Consider the following 22,486-nt stretch of genomic DNA (forward strand, 5'->3'; position numbering starts at 1 on the left):
TAGGTTTAAACCACAGTTTTTGCATGAATCCTCTCCGTGTCATTACTAAAGGTCATAATTACATCCGAGGTACGCGTTTTGAGTTTGATTTATCACTGGGTGAACAATATTATCTTGCCGACAGTAAAATCCCCTACCCTCGCCACCTCTCATGGGCCATGGATCGCACCCTGTGTTATGTAAACAAAGAGTACAATCTGGGAATTCTTAAAGCGATCATACTTCTCTTGAAATCTTAGCAGAGTTTCCAGTTTCCCACAAGTGACAAGACTACGTTTCCTTTTGTTTTGTTTTGTTTTTTCTACAGACGTCTCGTCGGAACGTCTTGTGAATGTCGGCGTCACGTGGCTCACTTCGCTCTCTGCACAAATGTGTCAACGCTGACATAATTTTATGAGGTATGACTACTTTGTCCTAAGTAACTTGAGCCTGCAGAGAAGGTTGGGCAGTGAAAACAATCATCCTGGTATGAATTTCCTGACTGAGATAACATGCGGCCAGTGAAAGGATGGTGAAATCAGATTTGCTTATTTTATTGGTGACCCCCCTGGGCCCTTTCAAGAACTTTATTTGATTATGACTTTATTGCAGTCCTAAAATACATGTGATTGATGCAACATAATCACATCACTATTTATCTGCATGCCCGGAAGTTTTATTTTCACATCCCCATTGTTCATTTTGATCATTTCATTTCATTGTCGAGCTTCCTAGTTTCATCTCCTGTTGGCTGCAAGGCCTACAGGTATATGCGTAATTCTCTCTGTGGTATCTTGTTAGTCACCTGGCTACATGTGAGAAGATGCAAATCAGTCTAATAATAACAGCAAGACCCAGTCATCTGCTTAATTGCTTCTTCTGGGAATGACTTGCAGACTGTAACCAAATGTCCACACCTTGTGCGAGGATGTCAAGAACTTCTCAACCTCCAATGTCTCCCACTTGTCCAGTTGTTCTCACGCCTTTCTGATGAATGTGCCACTTCTCCACTTTTGTCTGGCAGTCCCATCAGCATTTTACTGCCTCTGTCTTGTTTTTGCAAGGATCTCCCTAGCTGGAGGCACCCTGAGTGCTTCAGCCCCCCCTTCAGTGGTCCTATTGCTTCTGCAATTATGGCCTCCTGTTTGAACTGGTGTTCAGTTTCAAAGTGCAATAACACTTGACACAAAAACAAAAGGTAGCAGGGGGTCACCAGGGCCAGAGAAGTTACTCTCCTCCCCACCTCTATGTACTAAAACCCTGCAGTACAACAAGATACAACGTTGATGTGTTATTCCATTTGTAAGCAATACACTTCAGATAAATCCATGGCATTTGGCAGTTCTGCTCATAGCTGCACATACTTCTCCATTAATAGTACAGAGGAGTGAAGCTTCAGCTTCTTCAGCACTTGTGCACAAGGATCCGGCTGCATTAGGTTTATAACTACAGGCCCAGGGGGCTGGCCTTAAAAACTGTGGCTATAATGAATGTTTACTGCTCTTTTGTGTCACTGTCTCTTTCCGCTTGCTTTCATCCACTGGGCATTGTGCGTGTAAAAGAGCACTACAGTCTTTTCTATGTCTGTCTGAATCACCCTCCCTTATGTGCGCGCACACACACACACACACACACACACACACAGTAGAGTTGGGGGAGTGGGGATCAAAGGCTCTCTAGCACATACCACACTGATGGAGAGCAGATGCAGGGAGTGGGCTGCCTTGCCGAAGTTGTGCTGGCGGAGTGTGAGTGCAAATCTATGTTTAGGAGGAGGAGTCAAATGTTACCAGGCAAGAAGCGTGCGGAGCAGAGGAGGCCTACTGCGACAGCCTAAATTGCGCAATGGAGACTGGCAGTGTGAGCGGTGATGACATAGGAAATACAAAGCCCCCATTAACTTCCTCGGTGCTCTTCAACAGGCATTACACACCAGACTGTCTCTGGGAGTCATGAGACTACCAGTAAGTGTCTGACGGAGTGTAACATGACCCTCACAGATTTAAATCTTTTGTCATTTACCAACATTGGATCACATGCCAGTGTTTTCTAAGAACTGTGACACTATGACAGAGCTGTGGGAAATGTAACCACAAAAGTGTCAGTAAATGTATTAGACAGTTTATTTATTTCACTCAGAGGAAACAAGACATTTAAACCCACAACTTTATATTCAGCTACATCATAGGGCACTGTAATGAGGCACAGCCTCCAGCGCAGCTAGCTGAGAAAGGCGCTCCCTGTATTATCCAGTTACTGATGAGCGTGTTGAGGATACAGCAGCGCCTGTTCCGTCGCGAGGTTTCCATGAAGGTAAAAGCCAGATCTCCAATCAGCTGACTGCAGCATGACAGTGTGGGAGAATGTGGGGAATGTGCTGATCCCATGTTGCTCGCGCCCCTGACCTGACCCCCCAGCCAGCACAACAGTCCTGTTGTTTTAAAAGGCTGTTTTAACATGCAAAAGATGAGAGCAAGAGCTTACTGTGCACATACAGAGAGCAAATTCGTTCACAGACTTTATCCTTTCAATAAAATAGACAGCTGGAAGTGGTGAAAGAAAAAAAAAAAATCAGAAACATGGCACAGCTGGGCTTACAGCACACTTTCACACTCGGCCACTCACAGCATCAACAAGGGACCACAACAGAGTGATTTATTTTCCCAACATCACAGCCAAGTTCGACATTGTTCTTGTAAGGTTTTGATTATTTCAGCTACCAGTTGCAATCCTGTTTTCTTTCACATCGTTTCACTGATGGGAAATATTTTGGAAAACTTCATGCAGGAGCTGAGAAAACAGTCTCCTGTTCTGAGGGATTATACAGCATGTTGCCATCACAGGAAACTGGTCACACCCCAAATGTTCCATGATTGAGGCAGCACACAGTGTCAGCGTCTCTATGGTCCGACAAAACTTACCTAAAATAAACCCAGCACGTTACACACATTTTGGGTGCCAGGAAGTCAGATAAATACTTCACAATGCAGAATATACATCACCGTCAAAGCTTCATGAGCAGAAGTTGGCTTGAGGGTGAGCTAAAGCAGTTTGAAATGTCAACTGAAGTTGTGTGCTGCCCCCCAGTGGTTGGGGGAAAGAAGTACTGGGGAAAAAAGTACAGTGGAAGAAAAATAAGTAGAACAGGAACGTTGCACAGATTTATCAAGCATCCCTTTTATTAACATCACCTGTTACAAAAAGAACAAAATCTTCAGTGTTAATGAACTTAGCAACAATATAGCAAGTGTTGATTACAGATGATATGGGACGCTTATTCCTAGAGTAGTTGCAGTAGGATTAAAAACCTCTAACACTGCTGACCTGGCCTCTCCTTCCACAGCCAGGGTCACAGATTCCCTCCTCTCTGGAGCTGCAGTACAGACTTGACTACAATTTGTCCATACATCTCCATAGTTACAGTCACGTAGTGACCCTTCGGATACACTGAGACCCCTTCTGATCTCCCCCTCTCCCACCCAATACTGAGCCAAGGTATGCATGAAGCTATGAATTCATGAATGAATGAACAGTTTGAAATAGTTCTGGTCAGGAGGCAAACAGATCAACAACATCGTGTGTTTCAGCAGGTCCTAACTGGTACATTTAAACAATACATGATTTTAAGTTAAGAAAAAAAGGACTGAAAACCCAAAGTTTGTTTCATCAAGTTGGAAATTTGTATCACTGCCCTCTCTTAACAAATAAACAACACACTACTGTAGTATTCAAAAGGATTTCACTGAAAAACACAGGTGTTTTAAACAGGGAAGAGGAACAGGAACCAGGAATGGTTGCCACACAGTTTAAATTATGCTGGATGTCATTTTTACGTTGAGAGAAAAAATTATCTGGCTATGATGCTGAAGAAGAGGAATGTGGTGGGAGCGAAGTAGTGCGTTTTGGTACAGTGTCTGGAGTGTTTGGAATCAACGGAAACCTCTGCCTGCTCCCTCATGGCCAACAGTGAGCCTGGGAGTGGTTTGTCAGCACCTCAGCTGTGGGCTGCCTACAGTACAGGTGAGGTGACAGAGATTTGGAAACAGGGGGGGGGGCTGGGTGTGACAGTATGGTGTGACGGTGGTAGTGATGAGACCGAAGGTCAAAGATGGTCTCTGTAGTGCAGTCAGGGTGGCTGCATGGGGGTCTGTCCTCCTCTCACTATACCTTGGGCAGATCTTTGTCAGCCTCCTGCAGGAAATTAAAAAATGCAAAATGCTCAGACTTCAGGATTAGGATACCATAATGTTTTATTGGGCAGTAAGTACAGTGTTGCAATAGGCCTTACCCCTTCCTGTCCCTTGGCGAGTTGCCGGCTGACGGCTTGTAGCAGCTGCTGCAGTTCTCTGACCGTTTGGTTCAGTCCTGCAGTCATTTTCTCCTTTCTGTCTATCTCTTCCTATAAAAGACATGGCAAATGCAATGTCACCAACCAGATACCATGAACACAAAGACATACATCACCCACAAAATGCCCAAGTATCTTACCCTCTGTGATGTCAGACTGCTATTCTCTATCAGCTCATCAGCGTTGTCCGTAACCTTTGAGAGCTCTCCCTGGATCAGATCAAGAGACTGCTGGGCCTGGATAAAGAACCAGAAAGTTCCATTTGTTAACAAAGTGGCCTGGGGTTGGACCTATAACAGCAGCATAATAATTCACAATTTTACCTTATACAAGTCACCAGCCACCTTTTGCCTCTCATTCTCTTCTGTCTCCAGCTTGGACAGAGTCTGAGTGAGTTGGGTTTTCAGCTGAAATTAAAACAGACAGTCAGTACATGTTCTACTGCACATTACAGCCTCCCATTGGCACCTGTTAACCCTAGTTATAAAAAAAAAGAAGAAGCATTCAATGTACAGAAAGAGTGTGTATCGAGAGCTCAACACTTGGACAGATTTAACAGATTTTGCTTGTCCTACTTAGGCTGTGTTCGAACCAAAAATAGCACTGTGTAAGACTGCAAGGGGCTGTGTTGGTGTGGGCATGCTTCTACAGGTACCGGTGAGAGGATGAATCACGATCTGGGAAGTCCAGTTTGAGTAATATAGTCACGTTGTAAGGCTTATCAGATGTGGTTACACAGTTTATGATACTCTGGAAAGTTATGTCTACCGTCACTTCTTCTCTTGTCTCCAAGATTGCAAGATAAAAGAGTAAAACTACATCATTTGCCTTATAAAAATTCACGAGGAAGGAGTACAAGGAATATACACTTGTGTGTACCCAACTGGCCAATGCAGCAAAGCGTGGCAGAAAAATACAACATTTCTTTATAGTGCTGTTGCTGGTCTTAACACAGCCATTACATTGTAGAAAAACTGATGACCACAAATGCTTCACAAAGACAACAGAAATGTCCAGGGGCATTTTGGGAAGACAGAGACAATGAGACAAATCCGACAGACAAGGTTTGTGAGGAAGCTGAGGGAGTAATAGTGTGCAGTTGAAGGCGTGGAGTAACAAAATTGAGTGCGTGTTTGGCTTCTGCATTGCAGAAGGAAGGCAAGTTAACTAGTAAGCCATTTGTTAGATGTCTGGCGTGACAGAGTGAGTTGAGGTCAAGTACCAGTGAAGAGAAGGAAGAATTAGTCATTAAAGTATCACCAAGTGTGAAAGCGAGTCATCATTTTCCACCTCTGACTCTGGAAGTTAGAGGCTGAGAGAGCATGTTCACTGAGGTTATGGATGATGACCCAAAGCTGCAGAAGATGCCAGGAAACACCCCTCTTTCCTTTGGCAGAGCAATAAGGGAGAGGTTTTTAAAAAAAGGAGCTCTAGCTACAGAGTGAGCAACGCTTACCAAATTCAGCTCCTCATTCTGTCTGATAGCCTCTGTATATGAGCCATCAAGTCTGGTCTGCAATTCAGTCAACAGATCTTTGAGCTGAAATTAAGTTTGAGATCATGTGTTTAATGGGAGTCTGTGGGAGTCGGATCCAGGACAGCACTACTAGCACACAGTCTATGCAGTAATATGAGCTGATATTTAGCAGGGGTGTATAGTAGGGGTGGGAGAAATAATTTATTCTTAGATGCATTGCAATGCGGACGATTCTGAATAGATTCATGTCAAATGTCAAAAACTGATTTTCTAAATGTTAAGTGACAACATAATGTTGACAGAACGCAAGAGGCAGAATTCGGAGGTGCGGAAGTGCAGCGCCCGGACAGCTGATGGCATGCACAGAACAAAAAACACGAGATGGCTGAGTGAAATTCTACTGGAACCCTCTGGTATAAAACCAAGAGCGTGGAAACATTCGGGCTTCAGTAACAGCTGAAGGGAAAAAGGACCTGGTCAAGCCACATCATATGCAAGTTGCGTCAAACTAAACTAAAATATTTTGGAAAAATGACAAACATGAGGAACCACATTACATGTTTCCACCCAGAGGAGGGAAACAACAGTCGGTTGTAGTTGCTTCCAACCGGAGGACCATTGAGCAAGACATCAAATTTTCCACCCAACTCAGACAGGGCAACGCAAATTACAATCTCTACTGCAACTTTTATTGCCAAGGACTTATGTCCGTATTGTTGGTAAGAATCAGGGCTTATAGTTTTATCATCATAGCCCTCTGAATTGTGATCGAACCGAATCGTGAGGTGCCAAGAGACTCCCACCCCTAGTGTGTAGTGATGAATAAAACAGGGGATACTATTTTGCATGACTCTGAATTACCAAAGGGGGTCAATTAAGTCAGTCCAGTAATTGCTAGTGCTGACATGTGTTCTTTCAGTTTAGTATTTATTGTCTGTTGTGTGTGGACATCATAGGCCTCAAACAAACAGAGTAAAAGGATGTCACAAAAACATCAAAACGCAAACAAAACCCCCAAAAACCAAAAACACACCATGAACATGAAAGCGATGGACAAAAGAGCTCATTCTCCAGGAATGACCACATGTACAGATGCACAGCCATGACATTACTAGGAATCTGAAGGCTCACCTCTCTGACCTCCGTCACATAGGTGGCACTCTCACGCTCTGCCCTCTCTAGCTCAGACTCCAAGTGCTGCTTTTCTCGTCTCAGCTGCAGAAGACAAAAGACAAGATGAAAAACCAGCAAGATGGTTGAAGTATGAACTATGATACATCTTCTAACAAATGTGAGACTGTCAGCTTTAGATTTGTGTTTCAAGAGAACTGACATTTTCCAACTCAGCTCCATCACTTAGTCTTTCAATCTCTTGCTCCAGAGATGTGACTTTCTGGCTCATCTAAGGTAAAACACAAGAGAATTTTGCAATTAATGGTGCACACAGCAAAATGACATAACCACTTTAAATCTGGGAGTTGTTTTTCTTGCTCATCCTCAACACATACCTCTTTGAGCTCTCCCTGGGATAGCTCCAGCTTCACCCTCCAGCGAGACTCCTCCTGCTCCACGCTGTTCTGGAGGCGCTGCAGGATGCCCTCCTGTGGAGACAGCAGGGATGACAGCTTAGTTTGGCAATCATGTCTAAACCATGGAACCTCAACTATTACAAAGTAAAACCTTATCTCACCGTCTCTGCCAAAACCTTCTTGTAAGTCTCACAGTCTTTCTGTAGAATCCTTTGGGTTTCCTCAGCTTCTTTCAGCTTCTCAGACAGTGCCTATTTACAGAGAGAGGAGAAGAATTTTTTGCTCCAGATTCCTTTGGTTTAAGAAGAAAGGTGTGCATATTTACATTTCCACTCTATTTACCTCAGAGTCCCCTGATACAGGGGTGGATTGTGTAGCTGAGCTTTCAGCTGCTGCCCTTTCAAATGTGTGGAGCCACTCCTGATGGTTCTAGTAGAGAGTAGATAAAGATTTAGGAGAAACACAGGAGGAAAGAGGTATTCAAACACAATTTGAATTGCAGTCGAAGTCCAGTATTACACATACCTGCTCACTGGGCAGAGGCACATTGGGCAGAAGTTTGTGCAGAACGTCTCGACACTCGGCCTGAGTCACTGCGAGTGCTGTCTGGTTCTCCTACAATGTGATGGGAGGGGGTAAGGAGGACAAAAAGAGCGGAGAGAAGATTGAGCACCAACTGTTAAAACATTCCTGTCACTTCGAAGACAAGGCCAAGAGGTCATCGAAGCATGTGACCACCACATTTCTTGTTTTATAATAAATCACACATCAAGTCATCCATCGAGACACTCCAATCAGTGTCACTGGAATGATTCATTAAACATGATCTTAAATTGAGTTTAGAGAATCAGGATACACGCAATATCAGTCCTACCTCCCCCATTTCCCAAGGGAAACATCTTTCAACAGGCCAAACCTACATCAAGTGTCAACAACCTCAGCTTCAGAGCGTAATACATGCTTTAGTCTTCCTGCAACCACAAACAAATCAATTTGCTTTCATGGAACTGTACAAAGTACCTCGAAACTCTTCAATAAATTAAAAAGGTAGCTTTCAGTCCTCCCACAATAGGGCAGCATCATGCACTGTCACTCTGAGGCCTGAAGGGAGAATGTATGCCAAGCACTAGCCAGCTGGCAGTCTAAGCTCTATTCACATTAACACACTGTGTCACACAAGGCAGCTCTGAGACGAGTGTAGAGTCGAATACAACCAGCATGCACTGACAGTACACAACAGCTGCCAAGGAACTCCCTGGCTCATCGAAGAGAAGGTGCTTTCTACTGTACTCAGATGGCAGGAGAGCAGCTGCTGTGCTGATGGTTCAGCATGTACCCTTCCCTAAAGTAGGGGGAGGAGGGCACATATATACACACACTTCACTGTAACTGTGAATAGACCAGCTATCTGGTAACCCACCCTGCTTCTTCAGGAAGAGACCTGCAGCTACGAGAAACACACTGTAGATTTTGTTTTACATTTAATTACATCTGTTCATCCTGATGGAGGACAAGGATGCGTAAGTTGTGAGAAACATAAGGGCACAGTTGCATATTAATTAAAACGTTTTCAATCACACATTCCAAAAAGGAATAAGCTGCATTAAAAAGGACAGCTCACCACAAAATCAAAAATAACAAATACTCTTTCCTGTAGTGTTATTTATCCATTTAGATTGTTTCAGTGACAGTTGCTGGGTCTTAAAAACACATCTACGGCTGATATCTCAAAAACTCAGCAACTCACAAAACAATTTAGATGGCTGAAAGCGCCACAAGAAAGAGGAAAGTCTATCTTAGATTTTGGGGTGAACTGTCCCTTTAAAAATTTGAGCAAATTAAACAAATTTGAAGATTAAGTGGTGATATTGACATTACGGATGTCACAAAGCAGGATGGCAGGAAAACATGCTAGAAATGAGTCACATGACAGAAAGACAGGAAGCTGTAAAATGATTACCATGAATCTCAATCTAATGACATCTAGTGAGATCATTTCTAGTACACTGCACACTCATTTCCAGGCATCAGTCTGAGCTTTGGGCAGGGAGAAATCTTTCATGTATCAGAGCTGAAAGCAGAAATATATCCACTAAAGAAACCATTATTTATTAAAACAGTCTAAGATTCTGAGGGGGAGTAGCAGATGTCAAAAGCTCAACGCGCAGCCAATTGAAAACTTGAGGCCAAACAACAGAGGGGAGGGCGAGAGGGAAGTAAATGAGTATGCAGCTTCATTATGGATGATGGTGGAAAAACAAATTTCACTGGGTCAATTATGGCAAAAAAATAAAAACAAGAGCATTTGGGCGGGCGGATGCATCAGATTGGAACTAGAGTGAAGTAGACTGAGGTGGGGGTGCCGAACCTTGACAGCTTTGCTGAGTTTCCCTTGAAGCATGGACTCGGTGGCTGACAGAGCTTCCATTGCACTCCAGTTTTTCTCCCGAAGCTCCTGTTTTGGTCAGTTCCAGAGAGATAACTACTTTCAGTTCAGCCTCAGGGAAAATTGCATTCAGTGACCCTCATATGAAGACTGGTAGAGTAACAGAACAAACCGAACGCATTTCTCATCCTAAAATGACTACGCTCTGCCTTTCACCCGTGCTCCATCCGCTAAAAATAAGTATGAGCAAATAGCCTCGAGAGACGCAGTCTCGCACCTTGTGTTGGAAAATCAACATGCACAGTATGCAAGACAGCTATAGTACTTTCTACTAAAATGAAAAGCAATAAGGTTTTGATATATTTATGGTAGATACAAAAATGAAAAACACATAATAGATCAAATATAATTTGCATCTCTCGAAAATAAAAGGCAGGCACATTTCTGATGCTCTGAATCACCCACAAGCACAGACAAGCTAGCTGAAACAGTCGTGGCCAACGGCGAGCATAACAAGAGTAGGCTGGAAGCCCTGTTACGCAACACTCAGCTTAAGCAATGCAAATCAAAATAGACATCTGTACTGATGTGTATAATCATGTTGAGGAACACAACCATAGCCGAGGAAAGCTAAAAAGAACCTGAACAAAAAGCAGAACAGGTGAGACCAAGTGGCAGTGGACAACAGGAAGTATGGATGTATGTAGTGTGCAACTCCAGTGTGAGGGGGGTGTTTTGGGGTACGACACAAGAGGAAGAGTGATGTGATGTCTCGCAGGGCTTTAGACCAGAGCAGTTACTGTTGTTAGAGGTTCAGGTCATCACTGCAGGAAACCTACGTTGTTCTTCTTCCTATGAAGCTCCAGGGAGTCCTTCAGCTCGTCCAGCTCACACTGCAGATCTGAGACCTGCTTCTCCTTCTCTGACAATCTGATGACCAACAATATAAACACTCATTACTAACATTATTATACAAGTCTCCTAAAAAAAAAAAAAAGAAAAAAAAAAAAGAGGCATCATATGGCACCCAACATTACTCACGCTGTAAGAAGCTCTGGGCTTGGCACCGCTGCGTGGGACTGCTGTAAAAAAAAAAAGGGGGGGGGGGGGGGGGGAGACGCAGATAACATTTTTCATTTCATTTTCATTATGTCCCAGTTTTAATTTATGATGATCCTCATGACGAGCAGTTCGATTCAAATGAGTGTTTTTCTCCATCCTGAATCACATATCCCATTCTTCCAGCTTAATTATAGCAGGACTGTCACATTTACGGAGGTCCTTGAATGGATCATGCGTGAGAAACGCTCATGGTAAGAAAAATACTCAATTCCAAGCTTGAAATAGTGATATTTCATGAAAATCACTTTATTCTGCATATATTACTTTGCACAAAAATTAACTGTTTGCAATAATCAGATCCTGCAAAACAAACATTCAACTAACTTTGCACTACTGCACAGGGAAGCTGTAAATGACTGACAGTTATATGTAAAAATTGTGTGAAACTGGAGACTGAACTGCAAGGAGGAGGAGAGGCAAATACAAGAGACAAGAAACATCCACAAACTGCTCAGGGTTCAGAGGGTAAATTTGTTCTTTTATGGTTTCTTGGTCTTTCACAGCTGAATAAATCTTCCCAATTTAAACTGTAAAACATATTGGATAGCAGGCTTAAGTGAGCAATATTGTTATGATAATTTCTCACCTGTTGATGCATCTGCTCCATCGTCTCACTCAGCTCTTTTGTTCTCGCACCCAGCTCAGCCTGCAGCACCTGGATCTCCTGGTCCTTCGACACTAACCTGCAGGTCAGATGTGCTCATCATAGGTCTGATTTGATTCTTAGTGTGGAAGACTGCAAGGCCAAGTTTGTGTGTCACTTACTGAGCCTGGAGTTCTTGGAGCTGGCTACCAGCACTGGTCAGATCCTCTAGAGTCTCCTTCTGTCTCAGCTGCTCAATCTCTGCCTGCAGGGCAACCAACTGCTGCTCCAGAGCCTGCGAGACAAAAACTGCTTCAGACGAGAGCTCAAACTAGGACAATGCAACATGAACAGTACAAGGAACCGCATCAAGTGTATTACAGAAAAGCCCACACCTCAGCTGTCTTCTCTTTGGCTGTGATGCTGTTTTGTGCTGCCTGTAGACTCTCCTCCATTGATTTTAGTTTCATGTCCTGCTCTTGGATCCTATAAAGGAAATTTTATCAAAAGGTTCATTATCAACCTGTTTGAAGTCACACAGAATCAGAATCTATTTCAACATACCACTTTAAGGGGACATTTTACAATTCCAAGCCCAATTTAAATTGAAACATTTAATGACTTGTAAGGCCCGATATTTATAAAATTGAATTAAAGACACTATTTGACTTTTAATAGATGGACCTGTAGAGACCTTGAGGAACTAAATGTAGATGTTGTTATCCATCAATGTCTTTGTTTGTTGTTGACAAGGGTGGGGAACATAGACTTGCACTAATACATTGTCATTATCCGTGAATATCAGTTAAATTGATTGATCTTACATGCTCTGGAGGTCTTCCACTGTCGACTCTGATGATGCCTGTGATTTAAAGGAGAGATAATTTAAGACAAATTAATACAGTACCATGGAGAAAACATAGAAATTCCTTTTTAATAAAGATTTTAAGAAAACCTGCCTGTTCTGCCGAGTTACTCTTGATGACTTCCATTTCTCGTTTTAGTGCCTCGTTCTCTTCTCTGAGAGCCTGAGTCAGGGAAAGACTTTCAGTAAGACTTTCTGCCCATTAGGTATTGTGATTACAAGGCAAGCAGTGAAATGCAGAGTCACTTGAACTAAGCTATTGTGAGCCAAATGTGGGTTTGTGTGAGAGACAGCATGTTGAAGCTTTGCTCCCCATTTGTTCCTCCTTGGCTAAACAAAGAACACACACAGACACACCTTGAGCTCTTCCTCCTTGTTGGCCACCTCAATCAGCCCCTTCTCTAGCAGCCCCTCCACGGTTTTCATGTTCTCCTCCTTCTCCAGGACACTGAGTAGGAAGCAATATTTATACAGGTCACTATCAGTAAATTACCATTACACATTAGTTTTGTGGAGGAAAGAGATAGTATGCAAAGCCAGCAAATATATTCAAAACATGTTCCCATTTTAACACACACCTCTTTTGGAACTGGTCGAAAGCCATTTGGGAGGCAGCCTGCAGGGAGACAGTCAAAGGTAAATAGATAGAGAGGGCGTGTCCAACAGGCAAACAAACAACGACATAGTGCTTTTTAATTTGGAAAAACAGACAAGGTACATAGCTGACCTGATCAGAAATCTGTGCCTGCAGATTCTGAATCTCTGCCTTCAGTGACATGTTGTCATTGTGCAAGGCCTAAAAAAGAAGAGGAAGACAGGAAATACAAACAACTGTACTTATTATGCCAAGACAACACAGGTTCTGACAGACAACAGCTGGAACATTGACAGAGCACTCAGTGTCAAATTCGTAACACTACTAATTCAGTTATATCCATTTCGCATCTGAACGAAAAATATCTGAATATGTGATTCAACATGCCCGCTTTCTGGCAGGGGCTCAATCCATATTCCCTGCCAACACAATGAGGCCTGAAACATGTTAAACAAATTCCTACAGACTAATGAAGCAATGACATCTTCGTATAAGAATCTGGCAAATCTGTGACTGTACCTGCATTTTAGTTTCTCTACTGGCCCCACTACTCCTCTCAGCATTTAGAGAATCCTCCAGACTCTTCCTCTGCAACTCCTTGTCAGCCAATCTGAACAGAACAAACGCAAGAGTTAGGAGAGAACATGTAAAATTGCTCAACAATAATCATATCAGTAGGCCTGAAAAAGATTGAAAGACTAAATTCTTTCTTACAGCTTCTGTATCTCCTCAATGTGGGAGACATGGGTGGCCTAAATGAGAAGAGAAGAAATCTCATTAGTCTACATAAGTCTTAATCTGACTAAACATCTGTAAATGAGGTTGAGAAATATACCTGTGTAGAGATCTGGGCCTGCATGCTCTCATTCTGGGCCTGGAGGTTTTTGTTTTCATTCATGAGTTCCTGTTAAAAACAGAGCATAATTGTGAAGAGCAACTCACACTTTCTATACTCACTGAATAAATTGACTATGCATTTTAATTGCTGTCTTTATAACAACGTATCTTAAACGCACAACATTTTTAAGTTTGGGCATTTCCCACCTAAGGACAGTTGGTTGTGTGTGATGTTGGCTCACCTGAACTCTTGCCTGCAGTGCGTCGTCAGGCATGCTGTGCTGAGACATTTCCATCAGCTCCACAACTCTCTGCTCGAGCCGCTCCTTGGAGACCATGGCTTCAGTCAGGCTGCTGTGAAGGGTCTGGATCTCCTTGTTCTTGTTGTTCATCTCGGTCTCTGCTGCCAGCATCTGGCTGTGGAGTTCTGCGCCCACATGAACAGAAATTCAGTTGCTGATTGTAACCTGAAGATTCATTTTTGATGTAGCAGTAGTTAAAATAATCAAATGTATAGTGTGATGTTATATTTGCTCACCTTGCTTTGAGGCCTGAAGTTTCTCTCTCTCAGCATTGACATTATGGAGGAAATTCTGCAGTTCTTCCCAACGACGCTTAGCGTCCTGCAGTTGGGCCTGGGGATGGAGAGATGTATCTAATTTAGTGAGCACTTGTCCTCCCACACATTATACTAGAAAACAAGTGCTTATGAAATTGTATCATGGGTGGCTTGAGAGGGAATCAAAATCCTACGGCTTCAAGTGTACAACTACACTCCAATGGGTAAGTTAGCCAACGACATCCATCCATTTTCTTTCCTTTCATGGTCAAAAGATGAAATGTGCAGATTCCTTTACACCCGTATCAACCAATGTACTCTATATTGTTCCTTTGTGTATTTTAACATCTGTTCATATCAACTTTTATTGTAAGTTTTAATTGTGATCAGTCTCTTCCATTCCCTTCTCTGGATCTGTCAAACTAAGTAAATAGATAGTCCAAATTCTTGTTGGCCTTCTTTCATTAATCCCTATAGTCTGTGCAATAAAGAAAAGCAGGTTTTCTGTTGAGAAAGACAGGAAAGGCTGATCGGGGTGCTTAGCAGGAAAAGTGTTGTTTAGACATAGTACAAAGCCCCAAAACATTCCTGCTTCCAAAGCCAACACAATCCTCGCTCTCAGGTTTTATTTCCCACACCCCTCCCCAGGACTTCCACTAGAACCTCCTCCCATTTCCCAGATAACGCCACCACACCCACGTAGCTCAGGTTTTGTACAGCTCAGTTAATTTTTGTCTCGGCTGGGGGAAACTGAAGCACAGGCTAAACAAACACATTGTGCATCTGGATTAGTGTACCTCCAGCTGTGACACGTTCTGCTTGTAGCTGACCTCCAGTGACTTCCTCTGGTGCTCCTCCTGCTGCAGCTTGCTGTTGTTGTCTGCCAGCTCTTTCATCAGGCCAGAATACTCTGAACGCAGCTTGTTCAGCTCGGCGGAATTCCTATCGAGCGCAAATGAGTGATGAGGAAAACGGTGGATGAGGCATTTTTGTGGGATGCTGAATCAAACTACAAATACCTTGTTTGCTGCATTTCACACTGTGTATATGTGCCTTAACGTGAGCGACATGAGCAGAAAGAAATATTGTGGATAATGTAGAGATGCAAAAATTCTTAAATATAACTGCAATGTAAGGACATTGAACTCGAATTCCAATATTAATTAGATAAATTGGAGTATCTGACCAAGAGTATCTGACGAGACATGTATGAAGCTCTAGAGAGTGTGACCAGAAGGGTTCTTATCCATTATACTGCAACACTGACTTGCTCTCCATCTGGTTGGTGGCAGAGCTGACTGCGTCCCTCAGGATACCATTCTCCTGCTGCAGTCGAGTGATCTGGCTTTCCAGCTGCTCCCTCATCTGCTGGAACTACACAACAACAACAACAGGATTCAGTCTCTGTGCAGCCTTGAGAAGAATGCCAGTGGGTTCCTTCATGTTTATCAAGAACATGGAGTGTTGTAATAAAAACAACAAAATTGGAAACAGAAAGTTCATCTCTATAATTCAGTGCCTTCACCTTTATCTGCATGGTCTGGAGCTCCTGGTAGCTGCCCTGTGCTTTGGCCTGCATGCCCCCCAGTTCTTTCTCCATGGCCGCTCGTTGCTCTCTCATCACAGCCTCCACACGGCCTGTCTTTTGCTTTTCAACCTGCAGCTCCTGAAGCAGAGAAGCAAGAGGGCATATGAAGAAGAACAAAAAAAAATATTAATAATAATACAACATCAATTACATAGTGTAATTCATAAACTCTGGATTCTCAACCTGGCTGAGCTGTTTAACTTTGTCCTTGGCAATGGAGGCCTCCTCCTGCAGGGTTGTGAGAAGTCTCTCTCGCTCCTGTGCAGCTGGGTCAGGTCTGGCTGCAGACTGGAGGTGAGACACAATGTTAAAAAAAACGCATATCAGGTCTGGTGCCAAATGCAAATGGTGTGAAATGTCACTCGTCAAGAACACCTCATTCGAACACATTGTTTATTAATCCCTTACTTTCTGCCAGGCATCCAGAGCATTAGGGCTCTTCTCTCTGAGAAGAGCCATCACACTAACAGCCTCAGCTTCTGACAGAGCCAAGCTGGACAGACCAGACAGCAGCTCCTTCAGCTTCACCTCAGTGTTCTCTGTTAATATCACATCGGATAGGTGGTGTGAATGTGAGGCTGAACAGCTGGTATGCAAAAAGAAACCAAAGACTGGATCCCCCTTACCTTTGTCTGTCTCATTCTTCTGTTTCTTTCCTTTTTCTTTGGATGGTACGTCATCGTTATGAGCTGCCTGGTGGTTGGCGGAAGCTGTTGAGTCAGCCAGAACATGGGCTTCATCTACTGGGTTTGAGAAAAAGGCAGTACAAGTTCAGGCTTCAGTTTGAGAGTGTGAAAAAAGCAGAAATATAATCCTGGACCACTGTATCATCATTACCAGGCTCTGTCTTCTGCTTCTTGGCTGAGTTCTTCTTCTTGCCACTGGTAGCAGGTGGGGCTGCACCATCCAAAACTTTGGTTTCAGCCACAATGGGAGCCTCCTTCTTGACGGGAGCAGGAGCCTGCTCGGCTTTAACCTCCGGCTGCTGGTCATCCACTGGATAGAGAACAATACTATCAAGCTCAGGAAGTCTGTCTTGAGACTGATCGTAGAGGATATTCAATTATCATCACAGCTATTGGGCTAAACCTCTTGGCTAACTTTTCCTCTCACATTTCTTTGCCAATACTACTCACTACAGTTTAGGATGAATTTATTCAATGAAAGGGTTAGCACATTCCATTTTTTTCCCCAAGAGAAATTATTTGACAACCAACTGTAACTGGCTACTCACCAGGTTCTACTTTCTGTTTCTTCTTCTCCTTCTTCTTCCCAGAGACTGGGGGAGGTGTCTGAGCCTGAACGGGAGCCTGAGAGGCCTGGACTTGGATCTGAACCTCAAGCTGGGGAGAGGGAGGGCTAGATTGTTTGCTCGTGGCCAGAGGTGCCTCTGTCTTGCGGCTGACTGGCTTTGAGCCATTCACTTCTGGTTCCTCTGACGGTGCTGTAGCTGCGGCAGCAGCCGCAGCAGCGGCAGCAGCCTTGGCAGCTTTTTTCTCCTTCTTCTTTCTCTCCCTCAGACCAACAGGAGCCTCCGGTGACACTGAAAGAGGCACATAGGCAATAGGTACTGGTGGAGAAGGATCTGGTGTAGCCACAGGTTCCTCCTCTACCTCCAGAGCTGAGCTGTTGGCACCATCAGCGACATCAAAATCCCGAAGATCCTCTTCAGACTCTCCTCCGCCACCTCCACCACCGCCTCCTCCACTCGCACTCTCCTTCTTCTTGCTCTTCTTCTTTTCGTTCTTCTTACGGGTGTCCGGCTTGGATGGCGGTAGCTTGAGGTCACGCTTCTGCCTGGCCAGCACCTCATCATAGGAGGTTTCCTTCATGAAGAGCCAGAAGAAGAGGAACATGAGGGCGATGACCAGGGAAGGGGCCAGGATGAGTAGGTACTGAGAGTCGTAGATGTCCACCGCCATTCTGAAAAGACAAGGAAAGAAAAAAAGATGTTTGTTTAGGCCACTTAGTTGCACAAACAGTTAAAAAGCAGGCCCGCTACTTTGCACTACATCAATCTGCCAATATCTTTCACAGACTCTATGTGTGACATTATACTGACAGAATTCTCCCAACAAAGGCAACTGGCAAAGGAGGTGTTAGTACATTAATAGTGTTGAGAGGGTGCTAGTGAGAGGGCTCTTACTGACACCCTGCCCTCTCAATGATATGATCCAATTAGATAACACTACCCCAGCTACACAGCTTAACATCGTCCCTACTTTAGACAGATTTACACACACAGAAAAAAGCGTATCCAGTCTGCTGGCCCTATCCACTTGAAAACAGCAAAGTTATCAGAGGAGAACCAAAGCCATAAACTCCACTCACAGTGGCTTAAAGGGGGATAAAATAGGTCGAGAACATCTAATGACAACTGCGCTAAAAAGGAAGATGGCTCACTGTCTCATTTAGTCACTTCCCTCCTTCAGCCCCCACAAGGACGACATGGCGGTATTCACAACTCATATCAGGATGGATTTGCAAGAGGCAAAAATACACCCACATGCAAGTGTCACCCGCCGAGGTCTGCTGCAGCTGCAGTTTGGCCCCTGCCTGCTTCAAGCCATGGGGAGAAAAGGGTTCCTCCTCAACTGCAGGCAAAGTTTACAAAGTCAAGAGGTCCCGAGACTTCATCAGTTTAGCATCTGCCAAAGATATTCTTAGGAACAATGTGTTGTCTCCTCAAGGCTGCGCAGTGAGAATGAACTGGGGTGGAATCAACGCAAATAAAGCAGTAATAATTTGAGACATAAGGCATTTTACAGCTCAGCAGAGGGAAGCCACTAAAACCAAACCAATACACCACTACTGTCATTTCTTGGTATAAATGACACATAAGTCACACTGCTAAGATGAGATGTCATCAACAGTTACTCATACATTTCTATGAATCCAGTGTCTCACCCAAGTACTTAAGTAAAAGCAATGTTTCGACAGTCAATTTCAATAAAACCTTCTTAAACTCAGTCAAATGTTGATGTCAGCTGTCGGGATAGGCAGGGAGCTTGCAGTTTAAAAAAAAAAAAAATCAATCCTTAATCAACCTAACTAGATCATATATGACATACTCGATGTGACAATTGCTGAGGTCACACAATTGTCATCTGTTACAAACTCAGCGCACTTAAGAAAAATAAAATCTGTTTTGTTAGACCCTGGATGACGACAGCAGCATTGTGTTGTCAACAGAGCGAGTGACCTGACGTGCAGCACAATCCCAAGATCCGCGGCAGTAATACAGCGTAGGAGTCAGCATCGTAGAGCAGACCTCTTTAGTAATTTGGATTAAGCAGATTACCCATGATAATACATTTAAGAATAACTTTCCACAGCATGGCTTCCTGAGAACTGACAGGCTTAGTCCTATAGTGCAATGGTGACCCTGTTTCTCTCGCACCTCCAAGACTCTCATTAAATCTTCCAAAACAGACAAATATATGAAAAGTCTGATATAACCCTTAATACTTGACTTATCTTATTGTGAACAAATTACTTACCAATTCAAGATCTAAGTTTTTCCTCTTATGTGACTTTTTTCCAAGAGTTTTGACCCTGTCCAATACATCTGATCTTACAAGTTGATGAGGGATGTTTTCCTTATACATTCCTTGAATGCGCTTGCATGGCATCTGTTTCAAAGAGCATGCATTCCTCCACACTTGATAGGCTGCAGCCGAGGACAAACTCAGAACAAATACATTTTAGAAATGGCTGTTGGGTTAGAGAGCACTGTGCAAACTCAGGGTAGAGTCAAAACCAATACCATACTTTACACAAATTAGTTTGTTCTTGAGAGTCCGTTATTCTCTATTTGTCTGCTCTATACGGTTTTCTTACCTGACCTCATTAAAAGATGTGTCATTCTTAATAGCAACACACCAGTACAGAATCCAGAAAAGGCTAATAAGAAGCATGCAAAGACCAAAAAAGGCCTCTCAGTGGCCTAGAGATTTTGACTGGACAAGAACTAGGTTGGCCAAATAAGACCACCAACACAAAAAAGCCATAGTACAGTATGTACTAGATAAACACCATGGATGTAATGGAGTTTCAACTCCTACCTTTCAGTGGCCCCTAAATCAGGAAACTCTTTTACATCACATTCGATTCATGTTCCAGGAAACTCCCATGTCAGAAAAAAAGAAAGTGTGAAATAACCCTCAAAGCAACATTGCTACTATGGGTGGAGTAAGTTGTATGAAAGTTTAAAGCCTGCTTGCTTGCGTTCTTTCCTTCAGTCCGAGGCCTCAAAGAGGAAGGTGCATGAGTTTCCTTGTGCAGCCTGAGCCTTGTTCCAGCATCAAAATGAGCCCGGAGGACAAAGCCCTCTCGGGCAGTTGGCTCCCCGGAATCTAGCCACTTGGCTGGCCAGGCCTCCTGATTTGGCAGGCCTGGACAGAGAGGGAACTCCTGATGACTATCAGGCCCAAAAGCACCCAGACAGTACTTCAAAACCAGGCCATGATGCACTCTACATGTAACACCTTCAAGATGGCAAAATAAAGCATAGAAACTTAAAGCTATTCAAGTGAACAGTTTGTCTAATGTATATACTACACATCAACCACAAGTGTAATTAACTACATACAAAACAAATGTTTTCTTAGTTCCAAATTAGTCTAAGATGGTGCTAAGTGTTTGGCAAAATGGCTGAAAATGTTATCTTGAAACCAATTTCTATATTAGATGAAAATATCGCTTATAACTTACTTTATGAGTTCCTGGAAGCACAAAGTTCAGGAAATCTTCAGCCAAGAAACAACATGATTTCGGGGAGAATTACACACACAAACTAAAACACAAGCTGTGAAGTCCAAACGGGCAGTCGCTCCAGCACCTCCAGCATTATGAAATGACTATTAGTCTCTAATGACTTTTACCTTTTAGCCAGACCGTTTTCAAGATTGAAGGCAATTACCATTAACTGGTAATCAAAAGAAATACTGAAGTTATATTTATGACACCTGGAAGGTTGTTCTGTCTGAAAAATTAAGCTGTAAGGACAACAAAATGATGATTCACAATCATCAGACAGCACAGTAGTAATAAACTAGACCGAAGGTAGGGCATCAAGTAATAAACATTGGAATAGATAACAAGTAAATTAGTCCTGTGAAATGCTCTGATCTTCCTGGTCAGGGTGTAACAAGGAAACTCATGAGCACGATACATATTGAATTAAGTTAAACCAAGACACCCCCTAAATAAGAGCTTATCTACATATAGACCTCAAGGGAAACTTGCACTAAAGATGCCACCAGGACAGAACTGACACCATGTCACAAGAGACAGGAGAGGCTGATTGATTCATAGCCAATATGTCTCAAGTGTGGCCAATGGCAGGTATACACTGGTATATCTTTAGTCACCACCTCACTGCATGTTTGCCAAGTGTCGTTTAATTTACACAGGTAACCAGAAATAAGTTACCACCCCTCGCCTTGTCTTGGGTTAAGGTTGGGTACTTGGTGAAGTCCACTTCGCCGTTCAACAAGGGCACGTCACTATATGGTTGAGTACCAAATGTCCCAGCATGCTAGGTCATGTCTGATCGTCGGCCTTGTGCATGCTACTCAACCAAGATACGTAAAGGCAGCTGTTTCTTACAGCAACAAAAAAGCCTTCAATCAAAGAAAAAGCAGAAGTGATTTGACATAGGCGTCAGTGGCCTTTTGCTAACTTAGCCCAGCTAGCTAGCTCATAAGTAACACGTTATAGTCAGATGAACCATAAAAGAGAATGAGGAGGCACAGATCTGTCGACGTCCGGCTCACTCCACCAACATGACTAGCAAAAATGGGCTGATTTTATCAGGGGAGGCTCAACAGTGACCTGCCCATCGCTACAAGTAGTTGGTAGTTAAATGCCTACTGGATAAACGCTTGTCGCCACTTAAGTTGGAGTAGCCAGAGCTCAGCACTATGAATGAGCTAGCTAACATAAACGCTAGCCAACTAACGTGAGTCAGGTACCCACGTTAGCCGGCCAGTAACGATATTTAGTAGAGAGGAAGAAACTGTGCCATGAATGTAGCAACACTTAAGTTTCTCTTTCTAAAACACTGAGCCAGTCTGGAGGCGTGGACATCTGCCTCCACGGGCCTCGTCTCTCCGCTGACCCAGCCTCCCTCTCTCCTGAAATCTCTGACCCGGTCTGCTGCTTCATTCTGCCGTTCAAGTCCTGAGGGCCGGCGCTAGGCCTGGGTACAGAGCTTAGCTGCGCTGAGACCGGAGTAAGCGGCTTTTTAAACATGAAATAAACAAAATATCGCCGAAAACAGTGGCTCAAGACATACCTGTAGCTTTAGTTTGCTGCTCCCTTAACAAGTGGTGAAATGGCGTTGTTCTGCGTTGACTCTGGCAGACTCCTGACTTCCCGGGGCAGCTCCTCCAGCCTGGCTTTCTTCTGCGCTATCCGTCAGACTATCTCCTGTTTCTGGTTCGCGGGGGCGGGTCATAGGCAGACTGCTGGTGGACGCTTGTTTTGGGACTCAGGGCATACCGTCTGGAGATGCTTTTATGCAAGGCCAGCCAAGAAATAGCCCCGCCTTTTCGAGACAGCCCTGCAATTTATATCTAATGAACGTGAAAATCAAAGAGGGGAGTGGTCATTGCA

At 43.6% G+C, this 22,486-nt stretch overlaps 1 protein-coding gene and 1 long non-coding RNA gene across 5 annotated transcripts in view; one reads left to right on the forward strand and one right to left on the reverse strand.

The window, feature by feature from the left end:
• The window catches only part of LOC119034226, a 12,434-nt gene extending 1,016 nt beyond the window's left edge, over positions 1–11,418 (forward strand). Inside the window, exons 2-3 of the long non-coding RNA XR_005079506.1 lie at positions 308–398; positions 10,965–11,418. This is a non-coding gene — a long non-coding RNA (uncharacterized LOC119034226). The remainder of the gene's footprint in view (positions 1–307; positions 399–10,964) is intronic.
• On the reverse strand, positions 3,137–22,431 carry ktn1 (kinectin 1). 4 transcript variants are annotated; one of them, XM_037125035.1, is made up of 36 exons: positions 22,167–22,431; positions 17,103–17,791; positions 16,706–16,864; positions 16,495–16,608; positions 16,277–16,407; positions 16,052–16,156; positions 15,806–15,946; positions 15,548–15,654; positions 15,078–15,222; positions 14,260–14,356; positions 13,964–14,148; positions 13,720–13,788; positions 13,599–13,636; positions 13,404–13,494; positions 13,017–13,085; positions 12,868–12,905; positions 12,647–12,737; positions 12,384–12,452; positions 12,249–12,286; positions 11,820–11,910; positions 11,607–11,719; positions 11,428–11,524; positions 10,761–10,801; positions 10,559–10,649; positions 9,702–9,788; positions 7,859–7,948; positions 7,676–7,762; positions 7,495–7,584; positions 7,313–7,405; positions 7,138–7,206; positions 6,936–7,019; positions 5,784–5,867; positions 4,651–4,734; positions 4,468–4,563; positions 4,268–4,378; positions 3,137–4,170 (listed from the first exon to the last, which is right to left on the reverse strand). In XM_037125035.1, the coding sequence occupies exons 2-36, from the start codon at positions 17,788–17,790 to the stop codon at positions 4,141–4,143; spliced, it is 3,813 nt and encodes a 1,270-aa protein (XP_036980930.1). In that variant the 5' UTR covers position 17,791; positions 22,167–22,431; the 3' UTR covers positions 3,137–4,140. The 4 variants fall into 4 exon arrangements, with proteins under 4 accessions (XP_036980930.1, XP_036980929.1, XP_036980932.1 ...); XM_037125034.1 differs by having other exon boundaries at positions 16,495–16,611; XM_037125037.1 differs by lacking the exon at positions 9,702–9,788 and having other exon boundaries at positions 16,495–16,611.
• Positions 22,432–22,486: the final 55 nt, after the last annotated feature.

This window comes from Acanthopagrus latus, chromosome 16 (assembly GCF_904848185.1).
Source record: "Acanthopagrus latus isolate v.2019 chromosome 16, fAcaLat1.1, whole genome shotgun sequence".
NCBI classification, from domain to species: domain Eukaryota; kingdom Metazoa; phylum Chordata; class Actinopteri; order Spariformes; family Sparidae; genus Acanthopagrus; species Acanthopagrus latus.

Bases quoted from the DNA above. Each gene is read 5' to 3' on its own strand.
- ktn1 (XM_037125034.1), bottom strand. From the start codon at position 17,790: ATGGCGGTGGACATCTACGACTCTCAGTACCTACTCATCCTGGCCCCT. The intron at 11,525-11,606 runs GTAAGTGACACA...TCTGACCTGCAG, and splicing joins CTCCAAGAACTCCAGGCTCA to GTTAGTGTCGAAGGACCAGG. The intron at 10,802-11,427 runs GTGAGAAATTAT...TTTTTTTTACAG, and splicing joins TGGAGCAGATGCATCAACAG to CAGTCCCACGCAGCGGTGCC.